At 37.8% G+C, this 18,723-nt stretch overlaps 1 protein-coding gene across 4 annotated transcripts in view; it reads right to left on the bottom strand.

The window, feature by feature from the left end:
* LOC134349656 (protein furry homolog) overlaps nucleotides 1-18,723 on the bottom strand; it is a 293,846-nt gene that overhangs the window by 9,896 nt on the left and 265,227 nt on the right. For 2 of the 4 annotated variants that reach the window (XM_063054282.1, XM_063054283.1), the window contains exons 54-60: nucleotides 16,729-16,877; nucleotides 14,600-14,807; nucleotides 13,663-13,812; nucleotides 13,361-13,459; nucleotides 12,689-12,772; nucleotides 11,833-11,850; nucleotides 2,005-2,115 (exon numbers count right to left, since the gene is read on the bottom strand). In XM_063054282.1, the coding sequence (XP_062910352.1) occupies nucleotides 2,005-2,115; nucleotides 11,833-11,850; nucleotides 12,689-12,772; nucleotides 13,361-13,459; nucleotides 13,663-13,812; nucleotides 14,600-14,807; nucleotides 16,729-16,877 (819 nt within the window). The remainder of the gene's footprint in view (nucleotides 1-2,004; nucleotides 2,116-11,832; nucleotides 11,851-12,688; nucleotides 12,773-13,360; nucleotides 13,460-13,662; nucleotides 13,813-14,599; nucleotides 14,808-16,728; nucleotides 16,878-18,723) is intronic. The other 2 variants (XM_063054280.1, XM_063054284.1) reach the window with 1 other exon arrangement.

Raw genomic sequence — 18,723 nt, 5'->3', positions numbered from 1 at the left:
TTAATTACGAATGGTAATAATGATGCAGTACAAAAATTGGCTGTGAAATTTGTGATAAGCAAATTTGGTGGAGTACAAAAATTTGCTGTTTCATATTTTTACCTTGTGTTTACATTATTATTTACAACTTTGCTTCTACTGAAAACAATTATTGAGACCTTACAACCATCATATTTTGTCTATTAATTACTTAAGAAATACTTGTTAAGATTTGGAACATAGTTGGAGTGATTTTTTGCTTTTTCTGTAAAGTTTGTCCTCTCTATAATCTATTCTACAAAATATAAATTGTAATGTTTATAGAAGTTGTTAGAAGAGCCAGGTGCATCTTTTTCTCATCTGCCATTTCTCTCTTGATCTTACAATGACAGGGGTTTCCAAACTTTTTTATGCCATGGACCCCTACCATTAACTGAGGGGTCCTGGGGGGGGGGGGTGGTGATCATACTTAGTAGATTTTCATCAGGATATCTCATCGACAACAGCAGCAGCCTGCAATGTCGTGAACATGTATTATAAGGAAAGGGTTAATTAGTTCTACTATTTACACTGCTATTGATTTCTGTGTTGTGGTAGACTAATGCTTACATTTAATTTTCAACCATAAGACAATACAGACCAATTTCAATGCATTACCCACTATACTGTTGAATTCAACTGACCTTGAAGCAGTGGATGGTTTAGACACTTTAGTAAATTTAATATAAAAACAGTTTTATGTAAGCTATTGTAATTATATAATCAAACTTTATGAAGCATTAAGTAATATTGATATTTTTTGGTAAATCTAAGTTGCACAGAAGGTAATATTAATGGCTACGTCATTTTTTAAGAAGAATTTTGCTAGGGATTGATACACATTAATAATTATGTTTGATTGGTAAAATTGGATATAACAAATATGAATGCCTAAACGAGTATAGAGAGTACATGGAAAAAAGTAACATTAAACCCATGAATAACATTAAAAATTGCATTAGTGCACAGGTTGTTACAGATAATAGGTAAGAAATGAGTATAAAAGCTAGCTGCTGGCACAGACATATAGCATCTAGTAAGATCTGATTTATCTACAAAATCCCAAATTTCAAACATACACTCATTAAACTTACGGCATTTATTATGGAACATTTATCAATATTTTTGATTTGAAAAATAAGCCAGATCTGCCCTCTCTACCAGTATATCATCTGAACCAATACTCAGCAAAGTTCAACATCTCATACAGAGCTATGGACTGGAGGATTAATGCACATGAGGTAAGCACATGTACAGACTGACTTGCAGGAATGTGCAAGAGCATTGTGTATTTTAAAATTACACCATACAAATAGTCTAATACTGTCAAGAAGGACAGCATGCAACAGCAAGCTAAAATCAAACTGTTCAGTTCAAAAATTGCTGTACTTGGCCTGTATTAACTTGTCCTGTATTAACTTCCTTTGTGTTTTTTTTTAATTTTCAAAGCAAAGTACTTGGTAGAGTTAATTTAGGTCAGAGAAAACAGAATTCATTTGTTAACACGGTAATACTGCAATACAATGGGGGAATGGAAAATAGCAGCAATGCTTTGAGGTGCAATAAGATATCATGCCCCCAAAATTCCCCATAAAATACAGTTTGACAGGTTCCAGGCTAAATGGAAGCTGTGCACCAAGCTGCAGGGAGAGAGGTAAGATCAAGGAATCATCACATGCTGGTCTTACACCCATTCTAGTGGATGGTTCAGGGATAGCACGAGCAATGCTTTGAAACAAGTCATTTTTCCAACCTCTGGGGGTGGTTTTTTTAGTGCAGACATCCAAAGAGGATAGAAACAACAAAATGGTAAAAGAAAAGAAAAATACAATTTAGTAGTTTGGAATGACAAACAAATCTTTGCTTATATAAAAATGAGCAGACTCCCATAATAAGGCAATTATCAATTAAATGCTACAAAATTACATTACATACATTACATTCTAACATTTGCCACATCATTAATCACAAAAGAACTTGTTTTACCTCTGGCATTGAACTGACCACGTGGATCTGTCCAATTAGTTTATAGTAGGACTGAAAGAGCAGTAGCAGCTGAAAGTGGAGCTTGTAGAGTCTTTGACATAATTCAAGTTGCTGTGAATAAAGAAAACAGGCAGTTTAAACAAGCAGAAGTAATATTGGGAACGATATTTGTTTCCAGTTCCATAATCATTTAATCATCAAGCAACAAGAAAATCATAAAAGCTTATGGAAAGTCTAATGTACATACAATTACATATTAATGCAAAAGTACAATGTTATGCTTACCTATTACCTTTTAAGGTGAGGAATTAAATTATTAAATACGAGCTATGTCTTTTAAAACCAGTCTTCAATTTATGATTAGGACCTTACAATGTGAGGAATAATCATTATCTGTACAAAAATGCAGGATTACAAACCACTACTTGCAATTATTTAATCAGTACTCAATTTGAAAATAATATTCAGCATGCACATCGAGTTTGCTGTCAACAGTAATTAATAAGTTTCAGCTGAATCAAAATAGCTGCTGTCCTATAAATTTTATAGCATGGCATAGTAATTTCTTATGGAATTAAAACTGAAGGCCATAGAATAAAACATGCCACGGCAGCATGAATGGAATATCAGGTATGCAACACAAGAATGATTGCAAAAGAAAGAACAAAAGAGTAGTGGGTTGGTACTAGGATCACAGCTTTTCTTAATAAATATCTGGAGCTGGAGTGCACAATTTCCAAATCTACACATAATACAAAATGGTGAACTGTGAATAAGACAGTAATAGGGATATATAATCCGGCTAGCAGAATGGTAGGTGAAATGTAACGCTGATAAAAATGAAGTGTTACATTTTGCTTGCAAGAGTGAGAACCAGTGATATAGGATACAAACATATACTGTATATGTACAGGACTTTGAAAGTATCAGACCAGTTCATAAAGTGATTAAAATGCCATACAGGATTCAGAACTGGACACAATATTCCAGATGCAGTTGAACTCTGGTTATAAATGGTCACAGACATTACTCTTGCGCCTTTGCATACAAGAACATAGTCTTTCCAAAGACAGAGGCAAAATATTACAAATGAAACAATGTTACAATTACAATTGATAATACAGTGGTTCAAGCCAATAGAACAATACAGCACCAAAATAGGCCCTTTGCCTCACAAATATTTTATGCCAAACATGATGGTAATCCCATCTGTGCCATCTGCTTGCACAGGATTCTTATCCATCTATTCCCTGCCTTTTAATGTATCTGTCTAAATGCTTCTTCACTGTTACTACAATGTTTGAATCCACCACTTCTCCTGGAAGCAAATTCCAGGCATTTATAATCTATGTTTGTCCATCTTTTTCTTCTAGCTGGGCTACATCAGAGATATTGTGTCTAGTTCTGGATGCCACATATTAGGAAACGTAAAGTCATTAGAAACAGTAGAAGTGGTTTATCAGATGAGGGACTTTAGATATGTGAATAAACTGGAGAGGTTGGCAATGTTCTACATGGAACAAAGGAAGCTGGTAATTCAAGTTGTGATGAGATCTAATCAAGTGTTTAAAATCATGAAGGATTCCAACAAAGCAAAAACTGTCTCATTGCAGAGGGAACATAGGAAATATAGGAGACAGAAAATGAAGGTGATTAAGCAAAAAAAAAGTTACACGAGGGGAAACTTCTTTTACTCAGTGCGGCCAAGGTCTGGAATGCATTGCCAGGCATAGTATTTGTACATAGATTCAAATGCAGCATTTATTTGGGGGTTGAATAAGATTCTGAAAGAAAAAAAATCTTGGGCAGTGGGGAGAGGTTGGGGGATTTGGACTCACTGGAGCACTCAAGTATTGAAAGGCCTAGATAGAATGGATGTGGAGAGGATGTTTCCTATAGTGGTGAATCTAGGTCCACAGGGCACAGCTTCAGAATACAAGAACATCCCTTTTGAACAGAGGTGGGGAGGAACTTCTTTCACCAGAGGGTGGTAAACCTGTGGAACTCATTGCCACAGACAGCTATAGAGGCCAAGCCATTGGGTATATTTAAGGAGGAAGTTGACAGGTTCTTGATTAGTAAGGGTGTCAAAGGTTATGGGGAGAATACAATAGAATGGGCTTACAAAAAGAGGGATAACAAATCAGCTATGTTTGAATGGCAGAGCAGAATCAATGGGACAAATGACCTAATTCAGCTCCTATGTCTTATGGTCTTATATAGAGCCAGTACAAATTCAATGGGCTAAGTGATACCCAAACATTCTGTGAATCTTTGCTAATATATCTCCCAAATCTGATCATGTTTATTACCCTCTAGAATGCTAGTGTACTTCCAGAATTTTGAACCAAGACTTAAGTGAATATGATGTTCACTCACAGGATATCATTTATTCAAAACGGTACAATCTATCTTAATCATGGAAACAGGCTTGTTAAAAAGACTCACAATTGTGTGTACAAACTGTTGATTGGCCTCCAGGTAATTTGCTTCCTTAACATTTTATTGCTTTTGCTAAATCCATACACTTCATGCCAACCCAGTGATCCCATAGCCTCTTAGTTGATAATCTCCTCAAACACCCTGCTTTTCTTGTCTACTCTTGATAAGCTTTGCTTGGTTGCAGCAGTGAAATAACACCTCACTGTCTCAACAAAGCAGCCAGCATAATCAAAGATCCCAACCACCCTGGACATTCTTTTTTTTCCTCCCTTCCATCAGGCAGCAGATACAAAAGCCTGAAAACATGTAGCACCATGCTCAAAACAGCTTCTATCTCGCTGTTAAGACTATTGAACAGTGCTATAGTACAATAAGACAAACTCTTGACCTCATTATGTCCTTCCATCTTATTGTCCACCTGAAGTGCTCTTTCTCTGTAACTGTAACACATTATCTGCATTCTCTTATTGTTTTCCTTTGTTGTAATGAAATAACTTGTATGGATGGCATACAAGGCAACTTTTTCATTGCACCTCGGAACATGAGACAATAATTTAATCTTGGTGCGATGAGAGGTTACTTTGGATTCATCTTGTATTTTTGTCAGAATATCTGACAATGACACCAAAGACCACACGTACACAGATAGCCCACAGGTACTCACACATTTACTGCATTATACAAGAGAAAACAAATGACACAAACCAAGGAGTGTAGAGAAACAAAAGGACCTTGATGCACAAGTCCAAAGATCTCTGAAGGTAGCAGCAGAGGTAGACAGGAGGGTGAAGAAGACGCACATTTGCTTGCCTTCATTGGCTGGGTCACAGAATATCATAACAGAGGGATTATGGTCCAGTTTTCTAAAATATTGACAAGGCCATATGTGTAATATTGTGTGAAGTTTTGGTCACCACAGTATAGAAAGGGCATGATTGTTCAAGAGAAGATGCTGATGTAATTCACCAGCAGGCTGCCGGTTATGAGGAGAGACTGGATAGTTTAGGTTTTATTTTCCTTGGAGCAGAGAAAGCTGAAGTGGGACCTCAATTATGAGGAGTGTAGATAGGGTAGAAAGAAGTAAACATCTCCCTACAGCAAAGGTATCTTAAACCAGAGGGCATGGGATTAAACCAAGGAGTAGGTTTATGGGACATACAAGGAAGGTTCTGTTTTCACCCAGAAGGTAGTTAAAATTTGGAATGAACCGCTTGAGGGACAACCATCAAGACAAGCATTTGAATTGTCAAGGTATAGTAGGCAACATAATGATAACTGGGATTAGCGTAGAAAGAATTTGTTGGCATTGGCATGGACATGGTAGGCTGGATGGCCCGTTCCTATGCTGTATGCCTCCAAGACTCTAAAGCAGCAGTCCCCAACCACCAGGCTGCAAAGTATGTGCTACTGGGCCGCAAGGAAACAATATGAGTCAACTGCACCTTTCCTTATTCCCTGTCATGCCCACTGTTGAACTTGAACGCGCGCGAGGTCATTACCCACGTGAGGACATCAGTCGGTCATTAACTCACAACTACTCGATGAGTAAAAAACAAACAACGCTTGAGAGTTTCTTTGGAAGAGATGGTAGGGAACATAAAAGGCCTAATGATGATGATAACGCAGAGACAGCTGAGGTGGAGACTGCAAAAAAAAAAGAAAGCTTCCTTCTACAGAAAATACAACGAGTCGTACATAAAATATGGCTTTATTGCGACCGGTGACTCGCACGCTCCAAGCCCCCTGTGTGTGATATGTGGAGACAAGCTGTCTAATGAGGCAATGAAGCCCTCAAAACTGCTTCAGCACCTTGAGTCCAAGCACCCTGCACTTTAAAGACAGACCCGTTGAGTTTTTTGAGCGGAAAAAAACGTGAGCAAGCGGGACAGAAGCAAGTGCTGACAGCCACCACCTCCACAAATGCTGCTGCTCTGGGAGCGTCGTACTTAGTGGCTAGCCGTATTGCTAAGGCTAAGAAGCCTTTCACTGTTGGTGAAGAATTGATTCTGCCTGCTGCCAAGGACATGTGCCATGAACTGTTGGGAGAAGCTGCAGCTAACAAGATGGCACAGGTTTCTCTTTCAGCTACCACAGTTTCAAGCAGAATCGATGACATAGCGGAGGACATTGAAGCACAGCTGTTGAAACAGTAACGAGTCTGGTTTCACTACCCGAGTCAGAGGTTGCTCCTGAATGCCAGTCTACACACTGTGTCATACACAGGGAAATGCCGGCTAGCCGAAAAATGTCACCTGATCTTAACAGTGTATTGAGTGACGTTGTTGAAGTTATCAATCACATCAAAGCAAAAGCCCTTAACTCATGTCTGTTTGAGTAGCTTTGCGAGGAAATGAATGCAGAGCAGAAACGTCTTCTCTTACACACTGAAGTCAGGTGGCTATCAAGGGGGAGAGCCCTGGCCAGGGTTTTTGAGTTAAGAGAGCAGCTACAGAGATTTCTTTCAGGAAAATAGTCACCACTGGCAGCACACTTCAGTGATGAGGAGTGGATAGCAAAACTCGCTTATCTGTGTGACATCTTCAACCTGCTCAATTAACTCAATTTGTCACTTCAGGGGAGAATGACAACTGTCTTCAAGTTGGCAGATAAAATATCTGCTTTCAAAGCCAATTTGGAACTGTGGGGACGGACAGTGGACAGGGGCATATTTGACATGTTTCCAACATTAATTGGGAATTTGGGAGAGACTGAGGCTCACAGCTGGTGCGCAAACATCTATCTTCTCTGTCGACAGAATTCGAGCGTTACTTCCCAACCGCAAATGAACCAAGACGTGCAAAGCCCCATTTGTGAATGTCCCCGGTGAATCATCCATGTCAGCGTGTGAAGAAGATCAACTCCTCGAGCTTGCAAATGACAGAAAATGGGCTGAAAAGTATGTTTGACATAACATCTCTGCCGGCATTCTGGATGTAACTATGAAAATGGACAAGGGAGAGCCAGTGGATGTAGTGTACCTGGACTTTCAGAAAGCCTTTGATAAAGTCCCACATAGGAGATTAGTGGGCAAAATTAGGGCACACAGTATTGGGGGCAGAGTACTGACATGGATTGAAAATTGGCTGGCTGACAGAAAACAAACAGTAGTGATTAATGGGTCCCTTTCGGAATGGCAGGCGGTGACCAGTGGGGTACCGCAGGGTTCAGTGCTGGGACCACAGCTGTTTACAATATACATTAATGATTTAGATGAGGGAATTAAAAGTAACATTAGCAAATTTGCCGATGACACAAAGCTGGGTGGCAGTGTGAAATGTGAGAAGGATGTTATGAGAATGCAGGGTGACTTGGACAGGATGGGTGAGTGGGCAGATACATGGCAGATGCAGTTTAATGTGGATAAATGTGAGGTTATCCACTTTGGTGGTAAGAACAGGAAGGCAGATTATTATCTAAATGGAGTCAAGTTAGGAAAAGGGGAAGTACAACAAGATCTAGGTGTACATCAGTCACTGAAAGCAAGCATGCAAGTACAGCAGTGAAGAAAGCTAATGGCATGCTGGCCTTCATAACAAGGGGAATTGAGTATAAGAGCAAAGAAGTCCTTCTGCAGCTGTACAGGGCCCTGGTGAGACCACACCTGGAGTACTGTGTGCAGTTTTGGTCTCCAAATTTGAGGAGGGACATTCTTGCTATTGAGGGAGTGCAGCGTAGGTTCACAAGGTTAATTCCTGGGATGGCGGGACTGTCATATGTCAAAAGATTGGAGTGACTGGGCTTGTATTCTCTGGAATTTAGAAGGCTGAGAGGGGATCTTATTGAAACATATAAGATTATTAAGGGATTGGACACGCTGGAGGCAGGAAGCATGTTCCCGCTGATGGGTAAGTCCAGAACCAGAGGCCACAGTTTAAGAATAAGGGGTAGACCATTTAGAACGGAGTTGAGGAAAAACTTTTTCACCCAGAGAGTGGTGGATATGTGGAATGCTCTGCCCCAGGAGGCTGTGGAGGCCAAGTCTCTAGATGCTTTCAAGAAAGATATGGATAGAGCTCTTAAAGATAGTGGAATCAAAGGCTATGGGGATAAGGCAGGAACTGGATACTGATTGTGGATGATCAGCCATGATCACAGTGAATGGCAGTGCTGGCTCGAAGGGCCGAATGGCCTAATCCTGCACCTATTGTCTATTGTCATTGTCTATCACCTATATTTCAGTCGTGATTAATACCGCCCCCCCTCCCCCCTGGTTGGCTGGTCCACAAGAATATTGTCAATATTAAACCAGTCCATGGTGCAAAAAAGGTTGGGGACCCCAGCTCTAAAGTAGTGACTTCTAACAATTCTTCCCTTATTTATTACTAACAGTTTAATTTTAGATTTTGAAAATGTTCAAATGTACCTTTAAACAAGGTTATAAAGCTTTTGTTTAATTCCAGTTTGTATTACTTTAAAACAAAAAAAAATTAAATATTTTATCAGCGATCGGGATTTTGTGAAGTATAAGATTTTGTGGAGAACAGCTTTAAAATAGAACATCCTTCTTTTATATATACCACATTCAAAACTACGCAGGCCATGGAGGGAGTATATTCACAGTTATCAGTTTAATCGTCATTTTGGAAATCAAGATTTTTTAGAAAGACTGTTGAAAAAATGTTATATTAAAATAATTGACTGAGCTATTTTGTTATTATAAGTTTTAATTGAAAATTTCCCATCTTATAATTGCTACAATGACCAGGTTTAATAGTGACTTGGGTTCAGGATTGCAGGTGGCCGATGAGATCTATGGTACCACTGGCACTGGGAGATGGGGTAAGGTATTGGAGTTCATACTATCATTGTGGTTAGGTTGTTCAGGGTGCTGGAAGCATTGAGGGAGTAGAGTTGTTGAAGTTGGTGTTTGGCTGGGGCCTCAGTAGATTGTAGTGATTGGGAGAACAGAGGGCTGGTGCTTGGGTTTTAGGGGATCATGTGCTTGGATTGAGGCCTGGGCCTTGCGGATCATGAGGTCATTTCTGGAGACATGAATGGCGAAGGATAGGATGGGATATGGATCCCACCGTTGTGCTTCAGTGGGCAAACCAGGACATTCTGGTAATGTCCACTGAATATCATTGCAAGGATAAAATAATCTCAGTTATGCGCAGTGTTTGAAAACCGATGTATCTTAGTGGATGATATCACTGAGTGAACCCATGACATTGAGATAAAGAACAAAGTGCAGAACTGGCAGTACCTGCTCAAGCTGTGCATTGATACAACACAATCAAAAAGAAGTTGTTTTCTATTTTTCCCTAGAAAATCACAGCCTTGCATGATTATAGGCAACTACAGAAAGTAGTGTTAATTTAGAATCACAATATGTTAATAGTGTTTTAATCAAGTGTGATTATACTTTTGGGATATCCTCAGACAGTTAAATACCATCATTACCAAACTAGAGTACCAAGCAAGTTTACCACGTGTTCCTCTACAAAATGCAAGGATTGTGAGAATTACTTATGTTCCATGTTTTTTTTCTAGCAGTGGAGTCTTTGTGGTATTAATTATATCAAGACAAATTAGATTTCGGTTAACTGGGATACATCGGGACCTGTATATTTTGGCTCAATTAAGCAGCTGCTTCAATTAGCGGAAGTTTCATGGAAATAGTTAAAAAGGTATAAAAAGGACAAACTACCATTTAACTGAGTAACAAATTATGTATTTAAATGAAATGCTGAACAAATTAGAACATTGGCAATAGTACTATAAAACGTTGTATTAGTTCCTAATAGTTACTGACAGAGAAATTAATTCAGTGTATGCTGCTGTGTTCTTTTGGTTGACTAAATGAACAAAATCAGTGCAGATACTTAGTGTAGATAATGGATTGCCTTCATTCAATGCTTTTGATGTTTGCATCCAAACTTCATTTTCAGTGTAATATTGAAGATGACTGTTGATACCTTCAGATTCTTTGTAGGTCCTAACTTGCTGAACTAGTGAAATAGTTTCATTTTTAACTCCCAGCGAGAGCAAAAGAGCAAAAGTTTACAATTGTCTTACTGTTTATTTCTTGCCAGCTATCAGTGACAAAGATCTCTGTTTTTGAACACAAGCACACACAACTGATGTTATTTAAAAACTGCTTGTCCTATGACTATGACTATCCAGTTTGTGCCAGGTTCTCTTTAATGACCTCAGCATATTTGTCCTAGGACCAACAAGTAAGTATCATCACAAAGAAGGCATGACAGTGCCTCTACTTTCTTAGAAGTTTGTGTAGATTTGGCATGTCACCAAGAACTTTGTCAAACTTCCATAGATAAACTAATTAGTTGCACCACAGCCTGATTATGGAAACATTGATGTTCTGGAACGGAAAAGCCTACAGAAAGTGATCGACACTCCATCAGAGGCAAAGCCCTCCCCACCCTTAAGTCCATTTAAATAGATTATTGACACAAGGAAGCAGCACTCATCATCAAAGACCTTCACCATCCTGTCCATGTTCTATTACTGCTACTACCATCAGGCAGAAGGCACAGAAGCCTTAGGTCCCACACCACCAGGTTCAGGAACAGTTATTACCTACAACCATCAGACTCCTGACTTGGCAAGGACCACTACTCTGAAGGAATTCTTTGAACTACAGACTCACTTTCAATAACTATCTACAATTTATGCTCTCAGTATTATTTTTTTCATTTGTGCAGTTTTCGTCCTTTGTATATTGGCTGTTTGACAGTCTTTGTCTGTTTATGCATAGTTTTTCATGAATCTCAAAGCAGTACATGGTAACAAATACAACTTTGAAATTGGAATAATATTTTTCAAACAGCACTAAACATTAGCAATAAATATTTGAATTTACCAAAAATAAATAACTTTTTCAATAATATATTTAAAAGTGCACACCAAATTCTGTAAATATGATAAATCTAAAATCAATCATTATAGGTGTAATTAGGCTCAGTTTTGTGGGGGTCCACTAGAATAGACAGCAGGTCCCTGTCATATGTTAATAATGCGTCAAATGCCATTTTAAATCCCTCTGAGCTGTCTTGAGCACAACAGGTGTTGACTGGCTCTATTCAGGTTTTCTAGGCATCTATTAGGACTTTTAACTTGACACTTCATTATGAATATTCTTGTCTTCCACTGTAACATTGAGTTCATCAAATAGCATTCAAATATTTGGGGGAGAAACTTGAGCATTTTCTATCTATAAGTTCTTCAATCAGACACTGACATACTAATTAAAATTGTAACTTGAATATAGTGAAGACATCAGCTGCAATAGACCTGAAAACTGGAAAATCTTTTTGCAATTTATATATAATGGTGCATAAAAGATGTCTATATACCCGAGATGTGCATATGTTAGTGAGCAGAATTTAATTATCTAATAGAAAGTAGTCAAGAACTGTAACTTACTGCAAGGGATTCCATTTGCTACACAGCAAGCATGTCACAGGAGCAAAAAGCCAAGAAAACAGAGTGTAGAAGATCATTGTAAAACATGCATTAAAGTGCACAGTTCCATACAAGGCATTACCAAAGATGAACATATATTTGAAAGAATTAAGATTCAATAAACTGCTAATATAATGAGATCTTTTTTATCACTTCAGTGCAAATTCATCTATGTACATGCAAACAGGTAATCAATTTACATCTAAATTAATTGCCAATTCTATTATGAACACACTTAATCATTTCTAGATTTTATAGGAGCTTATTCAGTAAATAAACTATAAAACTAAGCAACTGGAGGTGAGTAGTTATTTATCATGATATTGTATTTTTAATATACTTTCTGCTATTTTACAGAAGTCAGTACATTCTGGATAATTGAACAGAAAATCACATGGAATGCACTTGTAATGTTCTGCAAGTGGTGAATGTGTGCAAAGCCTGCTGGAGTTGAAGGCATTGCATTGTTACCCCAGTATATAAACAATTCCTGGAAATCCCTACCCAACACCACCATGGGAGTGATTTCACCAGAAGGATTGCTGCAGTTCAAGAAGGCATCACCACCTTCTTAAGGGCAATCAGGATGGGCAATAAATGCTCCCTTTGCGTTTGATGCCCACTTTCTGTGAAACAAACAAATAAAAAAGTAACGGTCCCAGGTACTCTTTATAGTTATTTTGGTATGTTATAAACTGTTTCCAACTTGTTAATGTAAAAAAATGCAGAAAGATTCCTGACTTTTAAGTTCTAAATTTCTAATGACATCACCTTAAACATAACTTTATTAATCTATAACATGGAGATTTTATTTTACCTTTTCTTCTGCATCTCCTGGCTGGTTTGTAATTACTGCATCTCCGATATTCCCAGGAAATGATGCTTTACAGTTTGCAAGCCACTATTTCAAAGAAAATGTGACAATATTTACTTGCCACATAAAAATATACGTTCTTACACCAAACAAGCATTGATTCTACAAAGCTTAAAAAGATATGGTATGAGCAGTGCACAAAAGGCAGAGCCTTTACGCCTAGTCTGGTACCTGTGTGGATGTATGCTGTAGCTGGAGGAATCCTTACTGGAATAAAAGGTGGGGGTTTTGGGGAGTTGTGGAAAATGGGACCAAGGCTCTGCACAGAAATTAAAATCTGACACTGTTCTTAAATCTAACCATGAGAAATTAGTTTTATGGTCACAGAACACTTCCATTCACATGAGAACTGGGTTCAGCTTTGGAGCCCAAAGGGAATCTATTACTCACTGAACATACTTAGGAATCCAGAAATGTCACATAATCACTCCAACTAGTTGTCTCTACTTAAGGAAAAGGAGAGCTAATAAACCCTATTTAACAATAAAGATAGGAAATAAAGCTAAAAAATAAAGCTATATTTACAATAACATTTCTAGCAAATAAACATGCAACAATCGTAATTTTATTAGCAGTTAAATATGTATTCTTTGATATATCCTTAAGTTAACAAACCAATTGTGCAGCTTCTTTCTTGTTGTTGTATGTGTCCAAATATTCCTGTAGTTCTAAGACATTGAACTTCAGCCTTTCAAGAAGGCCACAAGAAATCAACTGCAGAAAAGATAGTTGACAGCAATAAAAATTATATTGAACATATTGTTGATATGAAAGACATATTTTGGAATGAATTTCTGTTCGAAGAAATTGAAAATAATGAAATTATTAGCAGAGTTAAAAGCTTAAATGGATTTTAAATAGTAAATAATATCTAGATTGACAATTTAATGTAAAGATGTCAGTCAATAGATACTCACCGTTTCAGCATCTAGGAAAATTGTAGGACAATCTGAACAAGAGGTCAGCACCTCTGAAGAACTCATAAATTTTGATCCTATTCCTCTCAGACTGTCCCCGAGGAAACTTGCTGCATCCCAGGTTAAGGAACAAAACTTTCTCTGAATGCACTGAAAAATAATGCATGTATTCATTTACTTATGTGTACTGCATGTTTCCAATTTCTAGGTATATCAACTAATGTATTATCAATTGATTCTTCATCCTAAAATACAGCAAAATTTTTCTTCATTAATTCTGCATTTCAGTATTATTTAGATCTAAAGCATAGGAATAGTGTCATAAAATGGATCACATGCTGATAGTTCAAACTTCGAAGTACATTTGTTATCAAAGTATGTATACATTATACAACCTTGAGATTTGCTTCCTAACAGCAACCACAAAACAAAGAAACCTAAGTGAACCCATAAAAAAATTTACACTGTCACTCAGTGTAATAAAAATTACCTAACACACGAATTAAAGAGCAAAAATTTTTCACTTATTGGGTAGAAATGGGTATGCATAATACTTATTTTACAGTCAACGATTCCTGTTGGTAGTTTATGCTGAATAGATCCAAGGTCCAATATTTCAGGTTGGGAGAATCTTGGACCTGAACACTAATCCTTTCTCTTCCCTTGGATGCTATTTGACGCTGAGTGCTTCTGTCACTTTTCGTTTTGATGCCAGAAAAAGTACTTTTTAAAGCATTAAGGAATATGCAGAAAAAGTGAAAATAATTTGCTTTTCATTGAAATAGTTACTTCAATGAAATTATTGAGAAGTAATTGTAGTTTTAGATAGAGAACATATATTAAGTTTCAGTATCCATTCATACAATACCATAATATTAGAAAGAATCCTTTGCATGCATGTATTCAAGTAATATGTAGTTAAAAAAAATGTTCTCACCTGAAACAGTGAAGAGAAGACATGAAATGTATGGACTGCACATGAACCATCAGAATCAGACATTAGTTGATTGATGTGGGTGCGCCATGCCTCTTCTGCATCATCACATGCTTTAGGCTGAAATGCGGCAAGAATTGCAGAAAAGAAAGGCGAAGGAGGGGGCGATGAACGGAGATCTTGAAGCCCAAGTCTATCACCTTCAATAAAACTGTAAGAAAGTAAGAGAGACATAAAACACTGCAGATGCTGGAATCTGAAGCAGTAAAAAAGGAAGCTGGAGGGACTGAGCTTCCTCCAGGCACCATCTATGGAGGGAAATGGACAGTTAACATTTTGTGTCAAGACTGGGATTGCTCTGTAAAGGGAGGACATCTCAAATGTCCTGGAGTGGAAAGCGTCATCTGAAAACAAACAGATGCAGAGGAGATGGAGAAACTTTGAGAAACGAATGGCATCCTTACAAGAGACGGTGAAAGTATAGTCTGAGTAGTTAAAGAGTCAGTGGATTTGCAGTAAATGAAGTGTTTTGACCTGAAATGTTAACTGCCCATTTCCATCTAAAGATTATGCTTGAGCTGCTTGAGATTATGATTATGCTCCTGCAGCTGTTTGTTTGCTGTAACTTAAACATCACGTTGTGTAACTTGAAAAATAAATAAATCCTTAGAGCTGAAGACCCACTCAGCTAAATTCTTGCTAATATCTTGAATGAATTAGTTAAACCTCACAGTGCCTGCTTTAAACTCATTGCTCACCATCACTTTTTGTTCCAAGCTCTAGTAAACTTGTTTATGACTGAATGATTTGGTAACATAATCTACTGTAAAACGTACAGGATGACTGGAGATCAATGAGAGAGTGAAATTATGATACCTTCACCTTTGCAATGATACTAAGATTGAAACTGGATTGAGGCAAAAGAAAAAAAACAATACCCAATAACTAATGACAATGGAAACAGATCTTACCATTTGGCTCTCAAATGATTCATGAATAATACTGTGAAATTAGAGCTTGAGTACTTAGCTTGATAATATGTATTGAGACAAATTCACCATGACACTCGTTCTATTTTAGAAATTGTAATCTGTCCAAAACCACATGTTAAAGTGATGCCTTGTGAGCAGTTTTTGCACAGCCCTCAGATTCAGATATTCTACTATAAATGAGAGTTTAGGAACATAACACCTCAAATTACTAAATCCCACAAATTCTTCCATGAATTTTTGCCATTGTGGAGAGTGCAATGGAAACAAATTAGGGACCAGAGTAGGATTGCAAAGGAATGGGATGTGGGGAATAGGAAGAAGATGAGAGAAAGGAAAGGATCTCATGATCTTGACCCGACTCTAACGATAAATGAGATATGGGAGGCGGGGGCTGTGGTAGGAATTTGGTTTTGAGAAGACTGGGACTGGTTTGCAAATTATATGGATTAGGGATTGGGGGTCTTTTAGATTTGGAGATCATTGGAGGAGTGGGACAGGTAGAAATTGATTGGGAGGAGGCACAGACAGGAGGAAGTAGGTCTGATGACAAAGGTACCCAGTGTCATTAGTTGTAAAATGGGTGGAGGAGAGATATGGGTGGGATGGGGTGGGTTAGGCACAATCAATAACTACAGAATTGTTATAAAATTGTTTAAAGGCGGCAGCAGCTTGGTAGAAGATCCTTCAGATACTCCAGCAGTGACCAAGTAAAATCAAGCCCTATGAATAAGAGCAACGCAAACCACAACCCTCTCACCAGTGTGACAGTAGAAGTGGAAGGACTTTCCTGGTAGTGGTGGTGGATGTGCTTAATGGGTAAAACAGACTTCTTCTGTACTATAACAAATCTATAATGTATCAATTTTTCTTGCTACCTGTACATGATGATCGCTTTCTCACTGTTCATCTATACTTTGCAAAATTATGCTGCTGTAAAATGTCTTTATTCATTAGTCCTCACAACTTCACACATTTCTAGACCAGCCTCCATTTCTATGATTCTGCCCATTCACCATTCCATCTAAGTCATCCTTAAGTCTACAATTATCTCATGACTATCTACAATGCCGCCAAGTTTAAAAGATCAACTCTGGTCTAAAACATCAAAATTTCTTCAGGCTATGTGAAGTTTATTTAAACCTTGAAAGTCCTGACTGATTCACATCTCCTTCACCCTTTTCTTCTGGTTCTGTTATTTCAAGGCTGAAACTGTCATTGCCCTCAAGAGCTGAGGGAAGTTCACTTGTTGACCCAGAGAGTTCATCTTCCTCAGGCATCAATTCAATTTCCTAGAAGAAATTAACATTCAAGAATTAGTAAGATTGAATGAATAAAGCAACTGTAAAATTAACAAAGCTAAGTAAAATCTAATGGAATAATAGTATTCTATAACATTAATTTTCTCTATAAAATTTAAACAGCATGTTATCGGCAATCATCTATGGCTAACAATTGCTGTGTTTGATAATAAATGAAAAACTAATAACAATGTTGTGTGCCTGCTTCGGCTGCTCCAGGCTTCGTGTCTGAGGACTCACTTTTGCTCTAAATGTTATTTGCTTACTTTTATTGTTTGCACAGTTTGTTTTTTTTAATCTCTGCATATTGTCTGTTTGTCAGTCTTTTTTTAACGGGTTCTTTTAGGTTTCTTGTTTTGTGGCTATCTATAAGGAGACGAATCTGAGTTGTATAATGTATACATACTTCAATAATAAATGTACTTTGTAATTACCACAGTATTTTAAAAAGAGTACATAAATTAATCTCACTTTTTGGGGTAAGTTGTGAGATGAGCAATTGTACTATCACATTGCGATTTTTAGGCTTTTATGCTTGCAATTATTATCTTTCAAGATTCCTGATTAAGAACATACAGATTCACAATGGCACACAAAATACAAGCAAATTATTTAAAATATTTTACATTGAAATAATTATAATCTCTTAACTGTGCCTCACAACTAGAAGTGCCCTAATGAATTTCTAAGGTGATTTGAAATTATCTGTGTGGTTGGTTTTGTATTATAATGATTTAATATAGCAAATGTAATTGAATTTCCAGATTCCTATATTGAGCTCAACAGAAAAGAAGTCTAATGATGTCATGGAATTGCACTATCATTACCACAAAAAATTTAAATCATAGGTTTGTTTTAGGATAGAGCAGGTGATAACAGTATCTCAAAGTTCATTATTCAGCAAAATATATGGATGAGTCAAGTGCAGACAAAATAATTACAATATTTACATAAAAATAGGGAGCAAACCAGAATAAGAGGAGGGACTGACTTGCCTGCAATTAAGCCTTTGTCAGCTCTATAAAGTTCATCCATATTGCTTTATTTATTATTTGTTCAGAGATACAGCACCATTACAGGTCATTCTGGTCCAACAAGCCTACACTGCCCAATTACACTCATCTGACCAATTAACCAACTAACTCGTACGTCTTTGGAATGTGGGAGGAAAAGTGGAGCACCTGGAGGAAACTCATGCAGTCACAAGGAGAATGTACACATTCCTTACAAGCAGCAAAGGGTTTGAACCTGGGTTGCTGCTGCTGTTATTGTATTATGCTAACTGCTTTGCTACTGTGCTGCTTTTGTGCACAGCTTGTGATCATTTTGGTATTTGTTACACCAGTCCTTTCCCAAGCAGCCATTTAGTTACAGAATGTGTACCAAGGAAAATGAAGTATCACCTGCAAATCTGGCTCAACACACCTTACAGAAATCTACACCTTTTTATGGAAGTATTGTACAGTAACTGTTCCTTCTGATGTAGTGAATCTCAATCATCGCAAATATCTAACGGTGAACAACTGCCATCACCAATTACAGCTTAAAGGAAACCTGTTATCCAGTGCCATAGAATGCATCTGATTGGTGGTTGTCTCTCAGGGTCCGAGGAAGACTAAACATTGTGCAGTCATCTGTGGATACGCATGCGACTTCGGAGGCCGAAGGCTGAAGCACACATGCGGTTGCAGGTTGGACATGGAATGGTGGTTGTTAGGACAGGTGCATACACAGCTTTGTGGAGTCGGTCTCGTGCTGCTGCAAGGCGCTGATTTCGGTCATCCTCAAAGTCAGATGCAGCTTTTCCGGTCAGGGCGCGCCACGCGGCCCTGTCGGC

This window comes from Mobula hypostoma, chromosome 7 (genome assembly GCF_963921235.1).
Source record: "Mobula hypostoma chromosome 7, sMobHyp1.1, whole genome shotgun sequence".
In the NCBI taxonomy this organism is placed as follows: domain Eukaryota; kingdom Metazoa; phylum Chordata; class Chondrichthyes; order Myliobatiformes; family Myliobatidae; genus Mobula; species Mobula hypostoma.
Note: the sequence above shows the minus strand (reverse complement) of the source record. Positions and strands in the feature narration are given on the sequence as shown.